The following is a 13,735-nucleotide window of genomic DNA, read 5'->3' as shown; positions in this document are numbered from 1 at the left end:
ATTGTCCCGTAGCCACTGCAGTAGGAAAAGGCAATGCTTCATGGGTAATGGATTTTCTTCTCTTCACAGGTCCTTCATTTTGAAAATATCAAAGACATACCCTTTGGATTTCAAACAGTAACATCGGATGTGAACAAACTTAGTTCCTTTTACTCACTGAAACTAATCAAACGGCTCTACGTAGACAAATCTCTGAACCCTTCTACTGTAAGTGGGTTAACTCAAGTAGCCCAATTCCACTTTTTACGAGGAGTGGCGTTTTCACGCGGTTAGACCCATAGCTTCGTTGTCAGTGACGTTCACGTTTAGGATGATCGTTTAGGATTTCAGGCTTATCAAAAATAAGTCGGTCCTAGTGGAGAATGTGGGGGGGGTCTCCTGATCAGCTGAGGGGACCCCCCAAAGGTGGGGTGACCCGATCGGGTGGAGGCTGGCAGCTCGGGTGGTGAAAGCATTCACCCAAGGCCGAATAAAGGTGATGGAAGTTTACTGAATATACCGCAGGGAGTGGCGGGCAGGGCAGCAAGGGAGAGGCTGTCTGCCAACGAGGCAGGGGTGAGGGGTTGTAGTTAAGGGGCAGGTGAGGAGGTATGGAACGTATGGAATTTTCCTGTTTGGGTTCCTGTGTCTGGGTGTAAGTAACCCGTGGGTCAGGTAGGGCTTGTGGATATTTTGAGGGGGGGTCGCCTAATGGGGCTCCGTGTATTTAGCCAGGGAGTAGGGGGTCCCTGTGGGCCCTTCTGCCTTCCTCAGGCTTCCATGTTGATTGCCTAAAAGTGGCCCCTACAGAGAGGCTGAAAATAGCGGGAATCACATGTAGCTAGAATCACATTACAGTCACATTACAGCTCAAAATGTAGAAAAGCTTGTGGGTTTCCTTTTCCCTCTCAAACATACCTAAATCTCACCCCTCCTTCTAGTGTCCTCACTGAGAGGACTAGAGAATGCGGGTATTAACTCTCTAGTAAATATGTCTCCATAGATGCAAGACAGCTCACGCGTTAAGCCTCTTTCTCCTTAAACAGCAGGGCCGGTGGCCTGGGTCAACATTTTAAGTTCTCCACCTCATTTGTTCATGCCCACAATGTTCTCTTGATGTTTCTCAAAATCAGTAAGAAAAGTAGCAACTGCATGAATCAGTCACAAATTGGTTTTGTTTGCTTTCCTAGGCCGGTCCCGTGGGCATCTATCCAAGGTAGCCCTACGTATTTAATTTCAGCTGTTTCTTGAAGGAATCATACAAAGTACACTGTAGTATCCTTACATTTGACCCCAGAGTATTTCGTAATATTTTTTAAAATCTGTATTTGAAACGCAAAGCCGGCATCCTAGACTACGTAGAGTTTCTTTCTCTACTCTAGTAATGTGGAGTTGATTCCGTTTGTGTTTGCATGGTCAGAATTTCAGTCTTTCCACCTGTAAAACGTAGACTGCCAGTTAAATAGTTTACCATAGTTCTACTACTTTCTGCTGTACTGTTTGTTTTTCTGGTTGAGATTTTTTTTTAAGATTTTTATTTATTTATTTGAAGAGAGACAGAGATGGTGACTGAAATAGCGAGAGAGATGGGGGGGGGGAGGAGAGGGAGAAGCAGGCTCCCCGCTGAGTGGGAAGCCCCATGCAGGGCTCCATCCCAGGACCCTGGGATCATGACCTGAGCTGAAGGCAGACGCTTAACTGAATGAGCCACCCAGGTGCCCCTGGTCCAGATCTTTTGAGGACAGGAGTCACTAGATATTATTGTGACTTTATTCGTATTGCGTGAAGACATATATACACAGCCTTCTTTTCAGCCTACTATCACCCAGGGAATTAAAAAAAAAATACTGAGATGTGAATTGGGGTCTGAGTATGGACAAATTTTAAGAGCTCCCTAGGTGGTCCTGCAGGAGATGCTTAATACATTCTGTAGCTAGCCTTGAGGAGCGGGGAGCTCTTTACCTTGCCGAGGCTCTCGTGCTCTCGTGCTCTCGGGCGGCCCCAGCTCTCTCAGTCAAGGGCAACGCTCAGTCCCGAGGTTGGGTTGCTGTTAACGAAAGCAAACTGGCTGAGGCTGTAGCTGCTGTCAAGAAATTCAAGGGACCCCTGTGCCTAGGACATTTAATCAGGTATGTTTCGTTTGGTTGAACTTCCATTTCACCTTTTGAGTTATTTCAACCAAACGTGGAGTTGAAAGAATTTTTTTTAAAGTCTACTTATTTATTAAAAAATTTATTTATATGGTTATTTTTAGAAAAAGAGAGAGACAAGGGGAGGAGCAGAGAGAAAGGGACAAGCAGACTCTGTGCTACGCGTGGAGTCCAACGTGGGGCTTGATCTCATGACCCTGAGATCATGACCTGAGCAGAAATCAAGAGTAGGATGTTTAAGGGACTGAGTCACCCAGGTGCCCTGAAAGACATTTTTTTAAAGACTGCTTTCCATTCCTCCTGCTGGGTGTGTATCATTTGCAAATTTACTGGTAATAGAACAAACAAGTGTGGGGGAGGGGGACCACCTGCATCAGAACTACCTGCTAAAAGTGCACATTCCTGGCCTCAGATCACTTGAATCAAGATCAATAGGGATGGGATTTGGGGTTTTGCATTTTTAGCAGGCATGTGATAGAATCCCTGCTGTTTTCTCTAGAGTCTGTATTAATTTCAGTGGGGATAGGAGTTTTCTACTCACAGAGTTCTCTTTTCTGTACATTTCTTCTTTTTTAATATATAAATTGAGGTTATATTCCTCTTGGAGCATTTTATATTGTTTTTAAAATTTTTAAAAAAGATTTTATTTGTTTATTTGACACAGAGAGAGAGAGCACAAGTAGGCAGAGCAGTAGGTAAAGGGAGAGGGAGAAGCAGGCTCCCCACTGAGCAGGGAGCCCAGTGTGGGGCTCGATCCCAGGACCCTGAGATCATGACCTGAGCCGAAGGCAGACACTTAACCTACTGGGCCACCCATTTCTTCTATTCTAAGATACACACACACACACACACATACACACACACACACACACACACATTTAATGTTTCTAATTTGGAATTCATATTATCATTGTTGCATACATTTAATGTAGTGTTTCTTTTTCCCCCCAAAGCTGCTACTACATTGATGGAGGGATTTAATAATTGATATTGCCTTAGAATTGAAGAAATGAAACACTTTATGCTAAGAACATTCATTGATTTCCACGGGAAGTTTCCATTTATGCAGTGTTACCGATTTTGAAAGGGTAGTCACCAACCTGGACACCTACAAATCCTCTAGTTAGAATTGTGGAAGGACGCAATGGTTTGACTATGGACTTTAGGTACTTTGTGATTTTATGAACTGGATGTTTTTCAGGAGTTCATCAGCTCTACGAAGAGACCCTACGCGAAGGAAATGGAAACTGTTGACTTCAAAGACAAATTGGAAGAAACAAAAGGTCAGATCAACCAGTCCATCAAGGATCTCACGGATGGCAAGTATCCTTTACTTACTTGGACCCTGTCTTCTCAGGAATCTTTCTGCTAAGCATAAACTTGAACATCTGAGGCTTCCTCGGATGTTTTTGGTAGACAGGCTAAATTCTTGCCCTTCCAGCCATTTCAAACATGCGGAAGGATTCCCAGGCTTGTCCTACATCATCTTACGCTTGGCAGGAATTCCTGGTGCTTCCGTTTCGGTCCACTGTGCTGTGCTCCACAGTGAGCTACCAGCTCCCGCATGCCTGCGGGAGTCCCAGCTGTGCCTCTGACAGAGGGTGGCTTCCAGCAAGTCACTGGCCGCTTTCTCAATCTGGAAACGAAGGGTGTGGGCTTTAACTTGGTGCCTGAGGCCAACTTCAGTTCCCCTGCTGTGGTCTGGGGAGGGACATACTTCTCGAGCAAGGCAGACTCGCTTCCTGTGTGAATGGCCAGCGGGATCCTGTCGTGGTGCTAACCCAGAAATAACAGAGTCCTCCCCACAACTGCAGAGTGAGACCGTGGAGAGAACTTGGTCTTGGAGACCTTCAAGACCTGGATTCAAATTCAGACGCTGCCACTTTGAACTGAGTTCCTTGGGTAGGGACCTCAGTTTACTGACTTGTAAAATGGGGCAGATGTTATCTGATTATTTTTCACATGGTTGTTGTGAGGATCAAGTTCAATCTATAGGGTAACAAATAATATATGATCACCAAGATAATATATGGGAGCCATAGCTATACATGCACACACACAAATGTATACATACATATGTATCTGTTACTGAAATGATGCTTCTTTGCCTTCATAGGTAAAGAGAAAACTGGTGTAAGTAACACCAAGTTAAGCACAATTTAAAGATTTATAAGCAAAAAGCAGTTGCTGTTTAAACTGCTGTGTAACAGTTTTGCTTCTAGAATTGCCAGATAATTGTATTTTCTCTATAAGGACCTTCGAAAAAATCTTCGTAAACCTAAGATTTTACTGGAGAAGGTGGCTTAGTGAAAAGTCCTCTGAATTTAGAGTCAGAAGCTCAAGATTTAAGTTGAAACGACCACCTACTAGGTCCCCTCCTTCTCTGGTCTTTCAGTTCCTTCCTTAACATGATTAGTATTCAACCCGTCATGTAACATTGGCAGGACCGGTTACATGAGCTCAGTGCAAAATGCAAATGCAGGGCCCATTTTTAAAAAATGTATTAAGGACATCAAGGTGGTGACAGAGGAGCAGGAAACCAGAACAGGGCTCTGCACACTGATGTCACAGGTCTGTGGAGTGGGCCCTGAGCTGCAGTGCGGAAGATCCCAGGGATTAGGTAAATGAAAATCCCTTGGAAAAAATGTCAGGGCTATTCATATGTGAGGACTTCTTAGTTTTATGACAAAGGAGGGAGCTGTTGTTCCTGTTGGGGACTGGATCTCTGCAGTAATGACCCTGCCCACTTTGATGCAAACGCATTTGCAACAGTGCCCTCTGGGGAGGGCGAGGTCAGCTGTAGGGTGAAGGGCTCAGCTCAGCCCCGTACAGAGGCACTTTCCAGGCCAGTGAGCCTCCCCGAGCCCTAATTTCCTTAAGTATAAAATGGTGATAATGATCTTGGCCTTCCAGGATCACTGTGAGGTAGTGCACGTGAAAAGGTTAAAATTACACTCGTGCATTTTCATTCCAGAGCACAGGCTGTGGAGTCCGAAAGCCTCATCTCTGAATCCTGAACCCTACCTTGCTCATGTGTCATCTTGGGCAAGTGACTTCACCCCCATGTCTCAGCTTCCTCATCTGTAAAATGGGGAGAAATACGTGCTATTGTGCCTGGGGAACATCTAGCACGCTCGCTGGCACAGGATAGGCATTTGAAAGTGGTGGCTTGTGCTTCTCTTCTTCCTGTTCTTCCTTTCTTTTCCCTCCCTTCCCCTCTGCTCTCTCCCCGCTAGGTCTCTTTGCTAAGTGTTCCTGTGGCAAGATAGGAGGAGAGAAAGAAACCCTTCTGAAATGAGGCGTGTGGGCTACCAGACCTTGGGCGGGTAGCTCCAGCAGTGATAAATACCCAGGGAGCCGACGTGCGTGTGGATGTCAGATGTGGTTTGGAAGAATGACAGGTGCAATCTGGGGTTTCCTACAATTGTTTGCAGGTCGCTTTGAGAACATCTTGGCTGACAACAGTGTCAGTGACCAGACCAAAATCCTTGTGGTTAATGCTGCCTACTTCGTTGGGAAGTGGATGAAGAAATTTCCTGAATCCGAAACCAAAGAATGCCCGTTCAGAATCAACAAGGTATGGGGGAGGGGCAGGGGGCAGCCGGTCAGAGGCTCCCAGCTATAGATCCGAAAAATCATAGCAACAGACGGGACCATAGGGTTTCACTCCTGTGGGGACAGTTGAGGCACAGGAGATAGTGTGCCTTCCCTGAGACTAACGGCTGGGAGGAAGGTAGCAGACAAAGTACCATAATCCAGAGACACGCCCTCTTTTCCAGAATGTTTAGATTGTTTTGCTGGTGGTTGGCTTTCCTCCCTAGGAAGGGCTGGCACAGGGGCCTGAGTTCTGTGTAAGCAAAACCTGAAACAGTTTGCTGATGGTGGGTGTCCTAGCGGCCGCAGGGCCAGCCCGGACACGATCTACTCTGGGTGATAGTCAGTGAGCGCGCTGTGGGCTTTGGCGCTCAGCACCCCAGATGTGTCGTTTTTGCGTCTAGCAAAGCATGACTGGGCAGAAAGGAGTAGGAATGTGTGCTACTCCTTTGTTGTGATTCAGTCGTAAAGCTGGGTCCTGCCAGATCCTGGAGACTCGGACTCTAGGAAGAGAATGAATAAGGATTTGAAATGTCATTGATCTTTCTGTGTTTCATCTAACCAAGCAATAAAACACGGCTCCAGGCTGTGTGGGGATACGCCCTCCTTTTGAATGCAGACTTTTCTTTTGTTTCCTTTGTATTGCTTTTGTAGCCCCTGAACTTTTCCAGTGACGGTACTAACCCCGCCCCCCACCTCACTGGTCCCTTGGTGTTTCCTTTAAGGGTAGACTAAGTTGATGAAGTTATATTATTAGAAGTTTGGTATAGTGCTTATGCAGACAAAGTGAATATACATGCGCACATTTCTTGGAATGGTCCTTATTTAGTCCTGTGTTCAGAAGATAGGTCTCTCGGTTTAGGTTTCAGAAGTGGGATTATTGTATCCATATTTGGTGCTCATAAGTGAAATCGGTGATGGTTTTGGTGGCCACAACTATATGCAAATTCATATGACTAGCGGTCTAACTTGGTGTAGATTTTTAGATAAATCTGTATCTTCTTTAAGAGAAATAAATGCAAGAACCCGCAGTTAATTTCAAAAGGAGTATGTTTTTCTATCACAGTTATGTTTCTGGTTGTACACAGAATCAAAGTCTCTAGTTATCTATCAGCCAAATATTTAGTGAGTGACTACTACGTTCCGGAATCTACCAAGATAATAAGACATGGTTTCTGCTTTGACTGTGGCCTAGTTGGGGTGGGGGGGTGGAAAGACAGTCACATAAATAAATATTGTAACCATGTGACAAATACTGAAATAGAAGTGCTACAAAAAGTAAAATATGGTCTCGCTCTGCTTGAGAAAGGTGTTGGGGGAAATGCAGTTTACTGTTTGAAGATCCCAGATAAAAGTTTTACTGCAATATCATCCTCCAGGCCTGAGAGGAAGTTTGAAATCTCCCCTAAAAGAGATTCAGTTAATAGGCAAATGTCCCATAGGAGGTGTAGATTGAAATAAGAGGTCACACTAAATTACTATCAGTCTCTTCCTCTTGAGTATGAACTAATTTTCCTTCAGAAAATCAGTGTCTTTGTAGTAGAGAGACAGAGCCAAATATTAATGGGGGCAGAGAAGGAAGGGCCTGGAGAGAAAGGCCTGGGCACTAAGCTCTTTTTTGAGGAGTGTGGAATGCACTTCGAGATAATTCTGTTACTTAATATTCCCATTTAAAAAATTATGAACTATTTCAAGCATACAGAAAATTATAGGAATAATAAAACAAACACCGTTGTACCCAACAACCAGCTTTGTAAATCTTTATATTTTGTCTTATTTCAGATATTTGAAAGAAAAAAATAGAGCAACAGATGGGGCCCTGTGCAGCCCCTCCCCTCCCATGTCCTTCTCTCTTCCTCCCCAGAGGCAGCGATCATTCTGAAATGTCCAATTCCCTCATTCTACTGACAGGGAAACTGAGGCCCAGAGAAGTTGAGTGACTTGTGCAAGATCACGGCATCTGTTTATGTCACATTTGAGACTGAAACCCAAGGTTCTGAACTCTAATCCAGACTCTTCATCTGCTCAGGTCCGAGTAGGTTGGCTGTACAGGAAGAGGGTGACAAAACCAAAGGAGAACAGAGAACAAAACCAATGTGAAGTTTGTCCTGCTACCTGCCGAGTGTTCTCTCTTTCGTATTCTAGTAGGAAAAGCTGCATAAGGAGACGTGTGCTTTGCACTAGAACTTACTTTCAAGTCAGCTCCAGCGGAAATGAGCTTGTACTTACGAGCTTCTATAAAGACTGAGTCAAAATGTCCCTGTGTTTTCAGTCTTACTGTCTTATGGTTAATGTTTTATATACGCAAGTACAGTATTATGTATAGTTCCTGAAACAGATTGGAATTATGAGGCCTGTGAATAACTTTTCAAAGGAAGTCATTAACTCTCAGGGGCTGGTCTGATGGTTTGGGTCCAGATGGGGGATTGCGCCGTTACGGTCTGAAACCGTAACAAGAACAAATGTGTGTGTGTGTGTATTTGTGCTTGTGTAACTTGGAAAGCAAGCGGTCCAAATTTCTTCTCCTCTTACAGACGGACACCAGGCCCGTGCAGATGATGAGTATGGAGGCCACGTTCTGTATGGGCAACGTCGACGGTATCAATTGTAAGATCATAGAGCTTCCCTTTCAAAATAAGCATCTCAGCATGCTCATTCTGCTGCCCAAGGATGTGGAGGATGAGTCCACGGGCCTGGAGAAGGTGAGGAGGGAGGCGGGGGTTCAACACACAGGTGCCACTTGCCATGACACGGAGACGTGTGGCCGGCACGGTGTGCGGCTGTGACCCTGCCCTGCCTTCCACGTCGCTCGCTCAGTCGTCTCCAAGGGTCTTGTCGTCCTTCTGGGCCTTTCTCTTTAATAAGAAAACATTTACTCGGCACTTGTGAGGAGCCAGGACCGTGAGGTCCCACGTGCACCTTCTCACTGGTTTCTCGCCCCAGGCCCGTCCGCACCTGGGAAGCTCTCTCTGTGCTCTGTTGGCCGGGAGGTGAGGCACAGCGGGCGCGGGGCCTGGCCGCGGGCACCTAGGTCGTCAGCGGCACGGAGAGCTGGGCTTGAGCCCAGGAAGTCGGACTGTGTGTTCTTAATCTAGTCTCGGGTACCTGTGAGTAGCGCGTTGCCTCGGCGCGCCGCACCTGTCAGCACCGAGGCGCCGGTCATCTGCTCAGTACTCATCGGTCCGCTCCTTGTGTGTACAGTCTGTGGGCTTTGGGAAGCTCCTTTAGTGCATACAGATCTGTGAGAGTTTATTCTGCGCCGTCCTTTACGTAGGTTTTTAGAGGCCCCGGGTTGACCTGGAGGTTCGTGTGCCTGTGAGTGGTGCCCTAGCTTTCGCTCCGCTCTGGAAACCCAACCAGCCCCCCACCCCCGGCCACCTGTCCCCCCTCCAGGCCTCAGTCTCCATCCCACCTGCTGCTTTGATGGTGCTCACACTTCCTCCATCCCTGGCCTGCATTGCTCTTTTATTCACTGCTCCTCCTCTTTCTCACTCTCCTCCATGCCTGGGTCTCTTTTCTCCTGCAGCCCTTGCACTTTCCCTTATGGGAAATACCCTCATACCGATCTTTTTCTGATTACAGTACAGAATGGAAGAAACTGATCTCTTGGGTCTCAGGGAGATGCAAGAAGAGCTTAGCGTTGGTCTCCTGGGGCTGCCGTAATTAAGGACCACAAACTCAGTGGCTTAAACAGCAGGAATTTATGCCAGGTGTTGGTTCCCGCTGAGGGGTGTGAGGGAGACTGTTCTAGGCCTCTCCCCTGGCTTCTGGAGATGGGCTGGCAATCTTTGGCCTTCCTTGGCTTGTAGATGTATCACTTCAGTTTTTGCCTCTGTGTTCACATGGCTTTCTCCCTGTGTGTGTGTGTGTCTAAAATTTTCCTTTTTATAAAGACACCGGTGATGTTAGGTTAGGGCCCACCCTAATGACCTCATCTGAATGACACCCACAAGGATCCTGTTCCCACATCAGGTCATGTTCTAAGGCACTGTGAGTTAGGACTTCAACACATGAATTTATTTTGGGGGGGATACAATTCAACCCATAACACATACATAAGGGAGGGGGCAAAAAGCTTTTTTCTCTCTGAGTAGTCTTTTTGAGTTATGGATCAATTTTCTTCCCTCTCTTCATTCCCAGATAATAAGTGGACAAGAGAATATACCTTTTGGTACCTTTCGGTTCAAATATTCTAGTTACTTATGGCAATCTTTTGGTCTGAATAATTTGTCGTAAATGAAGCAGTAGTCATTGACAACATAATTATCATAGATGAACAAGAGAATCCAATGGGGCCCTCCCCCACAGAAAAACAAAACAAACAAACAAGCTTGTGCCCCGTCTGTGACCTTGCCCTGTTACTGATTTCTGTGGGGTTTCAGGTGAGTAACTTCAGTGCGGGGTTGCCCCATGATAGGAAGAGTCAAGGTACTGTCCTTCTCCCTTGTACGTGCATTTCTCCTTAGACAGTGGGGAGGTTGGCAGGGCCCGGAGCAATGTAAGATTTGCTCAGTGAAGAATTTTATGACTAAACCATTTTATGCGTCATTGCAAACCTCTCATTTCTGAAACGACCAACTGAAATGGATGCATTCATCACCTCGGGTCTTCAACAATGACCATAGACAGTTCAAGTTCTCATTTTAGAAAGAGGAATTTTAGCTTTAATTTGCATTACTAATTTTGATGCCATGCCAAGTACATGAATATTCTGGATTTCCTAGTAGAGAAGTTAAAATAAGCGTTCAAGAAATAGTGTATCTAAGAACTCTTCTAATTTTATTTTACTTCACTCTTATTTACGCAACATCATCATCTGTGTGTTCGCTTCTTCTTTACAGCTTCAAAGAAACGCCCTCAGACACTTCAGTGCAGAGGGACCATTGTTGGAGGGTGGGGTCCTGGGTGGCTGGGTGCATCTTGGGTAAGGGGAACTAGGCACATGCCCAAACTGTAGGACTGACTCCATGTTCAGTGGCCCATCTGCGCTGCTTCAACACTGGGCCCCCATGGCACTTCCTGTTTTCAATCAAACAGGATCTTTTACAACTGGGAATAAAATAAATAATAATAATTTCCTCTCCTTTGGGTCCTTCAGGTTGAACAGCAGCTCAACTCAGAGACGCTCTTGCAGTGGACCAATCCCAGCACCATGGCCAATGCCAAAGTCAAACTCTCCATTCCAAAATTTAAGGTGGAAAAGCTTGTTGATCCCAAAGCTAGTCTGGAAAACCTAGGGCTGAAAAATATCTTTAATGAGAATACATCTGATTTCTCTGGAATGTCAGAGACCAAGGGAGTGGCCCTCTCCAATGTTATTCACAGAGTGTGCTTAGAGATAACGGAAGATGGTGGGGATTCCATAGAGGTGCCAGGATCGCGAATCCTGCAACACAAGGATGAATTCAATGCTGACCACCCATTTATTTATATCATCAGGCACAACAAAACGCGAAACATCATTTTCTTTGGCAAGTTCTGTTCTCCTTAAGTGGCAGAGCCCAGGTTAAGTCCCACCTGACTTTTCTGTAAACTCTGCATCCAAAGAATCACTTTCTAAATATAATAAATTGTTAATATTGCTGGATCAGGAAGCAGCTGGTGCTTGACATGTGTAGCCCTCACACTAATAGGGCCTTCTTTCAATCCTTTCTTTTATTCTCCCTGCCCCCCATGCTGCCATAAACCACAATGCTTTTAATGAAAAGGAGTTCCCTTAGAGGAAAAATACGTACTCATCACTTGCCAAATTATCTAGGGTTATTCCGCAATGAAAATTCCTGTAAGGAGGATCTGGAGGATTTTAGAGATTCACCTTCCTTCACTGGGATACAGAATGTTCCAGATGTTCTCACTTCCCTGAAAGACGTGGGATCCACGAAACTTTCCTGGCTCCAGCAGAACTTGGGCACATGTTCAGGCTGCTGTCGGCCCCTAGCTCTTTTTGCTTAAACTGTGGTCCCAATGTTTTCTTCCAACTCTTGACTTTTTGGGATTTTAGAAAGTTAACATGTTGCACATAGTATATGTTATGGAAGGAACTCCCTCGATAGAGTCTGGGACAGCACCCTATAAATCAACACTTTCATATTTCTGCCACAAAACATAGAATATTCACACACAATGGATAAAGACTCCCAGAAGCCCATAAGTGTCAGCTTTTACTGCCAAACGAGTGTGCCAAGAGAAAGTTTCTTGTTTACAGAAATTTTTGAAATTTTGGAAGGTTGGGGAGGGCATTGCAGACCCATAGTAGCAGAAGTGCAGCAGGTCGAGGGGAGGTTAGATTTTATTAAAAATCCACTTTCACTTTCGACAGAACACGCACGTGGTCACTTGGCTGGTGGTAGGCCACTTGATGGGCAGGGAATGTGGACAGCCTCAACGAAGCTCTGGGTGTCTGATGACCAGGGACTTCAAACACATGGGGATTTTTAAGGTAGCCGATAAAAAGTATTTTTGAGTGTTGAAGGAACTTGTCTCTTTGTCTACCGTGCTAGTGGGAAGGGGAAAGGAGCTAATGCCTTTGGAAAAGAGAATAATGGCAACTGGAGTGTTCTCGTGCCTTGACATGTATGTTTCCAGATCATGGGTTTAGTTACGGTACGTAGCTAGTTAGTAACTTACATTGACAATAATTGGTGCAGTTGGTCTGTGACGTTATCTGTGCTGCAGGTACATGGGTTAACTCACGACCAAAAGAGCACATTTGCTGAAAATGTTGCGACATTCCTTTGCCCATCTGTTCTCTGGCATTCATTGTAAATAAGTTCAACTTTCTTCTTGCTCCAAAGGTTCAATATTGAATGTCTTTTATGCCACTGACAATAAAATATTATTGAACTACATGTCTTGTTTTTTTCATGACATTAGATTTACTCTTTTGAAATGGAACCAAGCTATCATTTACAAAAGCATTCCTGTAGGTAAATGCTTTCTGAGGCCACTGATGGAAAATGAAAAGGAGTAAGAATAATTACTGTTCTTATTCTCTTGTCTTCCTTTCTTCCTGCCCACCAGGCTTGCTTCCTCCCCCATTCCCTTTCATCGTGGGGGGCAAGGACCAGGGGGGTGCTGGGATTACTTTTCCCTATGTGAAAGTATGCAATGAAATGAGAGGCCTGGCAGGAGGACATGGAACTTTTCTCCAGCAGAAAAGTTCGGGCCCAGTCTCAAAATCGCATTTTATTAAGTAAGCTGTATGGGCTCAAGATATTTGTAAGTGCATTTTTCTCAATGTACATTTGTTTTAAATCAATTACACCATCCCTGAACCCAATATTCAACATAGCCCTTGTCCTGTCCCTGTGCTGTGCTCCAACAGAATGTGTCCCCTGTTACGGTAATTGCTGAGCACAGAGAGTGACAAATGCTCCCCAACCCCCCAAAAGGAAAAAACCGTTTGTGCAGAGTTTCTGGGGGTGACCCAAACCAGGTCTTGTCGCTCTTGGCTCATCACTCCCTCTAGGCTACAAAACACAAAAATGTTTGGGGACTATTTCAGGGCAGGAAGGGATTAGTGCCTCTTTAAGTCAAGTGTTCAGGGAGCTTAAAGTATCTCCTGGAATTTGGAAAGTACTGGAAGTTTTGATTAACTCTTGCTGGGATACTTTAATCCAGTGGTTTTCAACTAGGGGCAGTTCTATCCCTGAGGGGACATTACCTTACGGTCAAGAATTCTTGATATTCTACCATGCCCAGAACAGGCCCAGAGCAAAGAATGCCCCCACAACGCCAACAGTGCCAAGGTTGGGAAAGCTGGGACCCTATCTGAAGGACAGAAGCTGGCTGGGGGGGTCCCTGAGGCAGAGCAGGGAGACGGAGCAGCAGAGGGTGTGCGGGGAGGGTGCCTGCTGTCAGCTGCAGTGAGATTCGCAGGGAGCCAGGCTTGAGTGTTTTGAGACTTTCCTCAAAAGTTCTGCCCAGTGGGGGTGTGCGGTCTCCGAGGAGCCCACGAGAGCATCCTGTGAGAAAGAGGCACCTGGCACCTCTCGTGCTGGTTTCCAACTGCA

The 13,735-nt window shown here is 45.6% G+C and overlaps 1 protein-coding gene across 1 annotated transcript in view; it reads left to right on the top strand.

Moving 5' to 3' along the window:
• The window catches only part of SERPINB5 (serpin family B member 5), a 20,075-nt gene extending 8,765 nt beyond the window's left edge, over positions 1-11,310 (top strand). The window contains exons 3-7 of the mRNA XM_008704939.1: positions 70-207; positions 3,331-3,448; positions 5,564-5,706; positions 8,258-8,425; positions 10,822-11,310. Coding sequence (XP_008703161.1) covers positions 70-207; positions 3,331-3,448; positions 5,564-5,706; positions 8,258-8,425; positions 10,822-11,214 — 960 coding nt within the window. The 3' untranslated portion in view covers positions 11,215-11,310. The remainder of the gene's footprint in view (positions 1-69; positions 208-3,330; positions 3,449-5,563; positions 5,707-8,257; positions 8,426-10,821) is intronic.
• The last annotated feature ends 2,425 nt before the right edge of the window (positions 11,311-13,735 follow it).

This window comes from Ursus maritimus, unplaced genomic scaffold, assembly GCF_017311325.1.
Source record: "Ursus maritimus isolate PB19 unplaced genomic scaffold, ASM1731132v1 scaffold_18, whole genome shotgun sequence".
NCBI lineage: Eukaryota > Metazoa > Chordata > Mammalia > Carnivora > Ursidae > Ursus > Ursus maritimus.
Note: the sequence above shows the minus strand (reverse complement) of the source record. Positions and strands in the feature narration are given on the sequence as shown.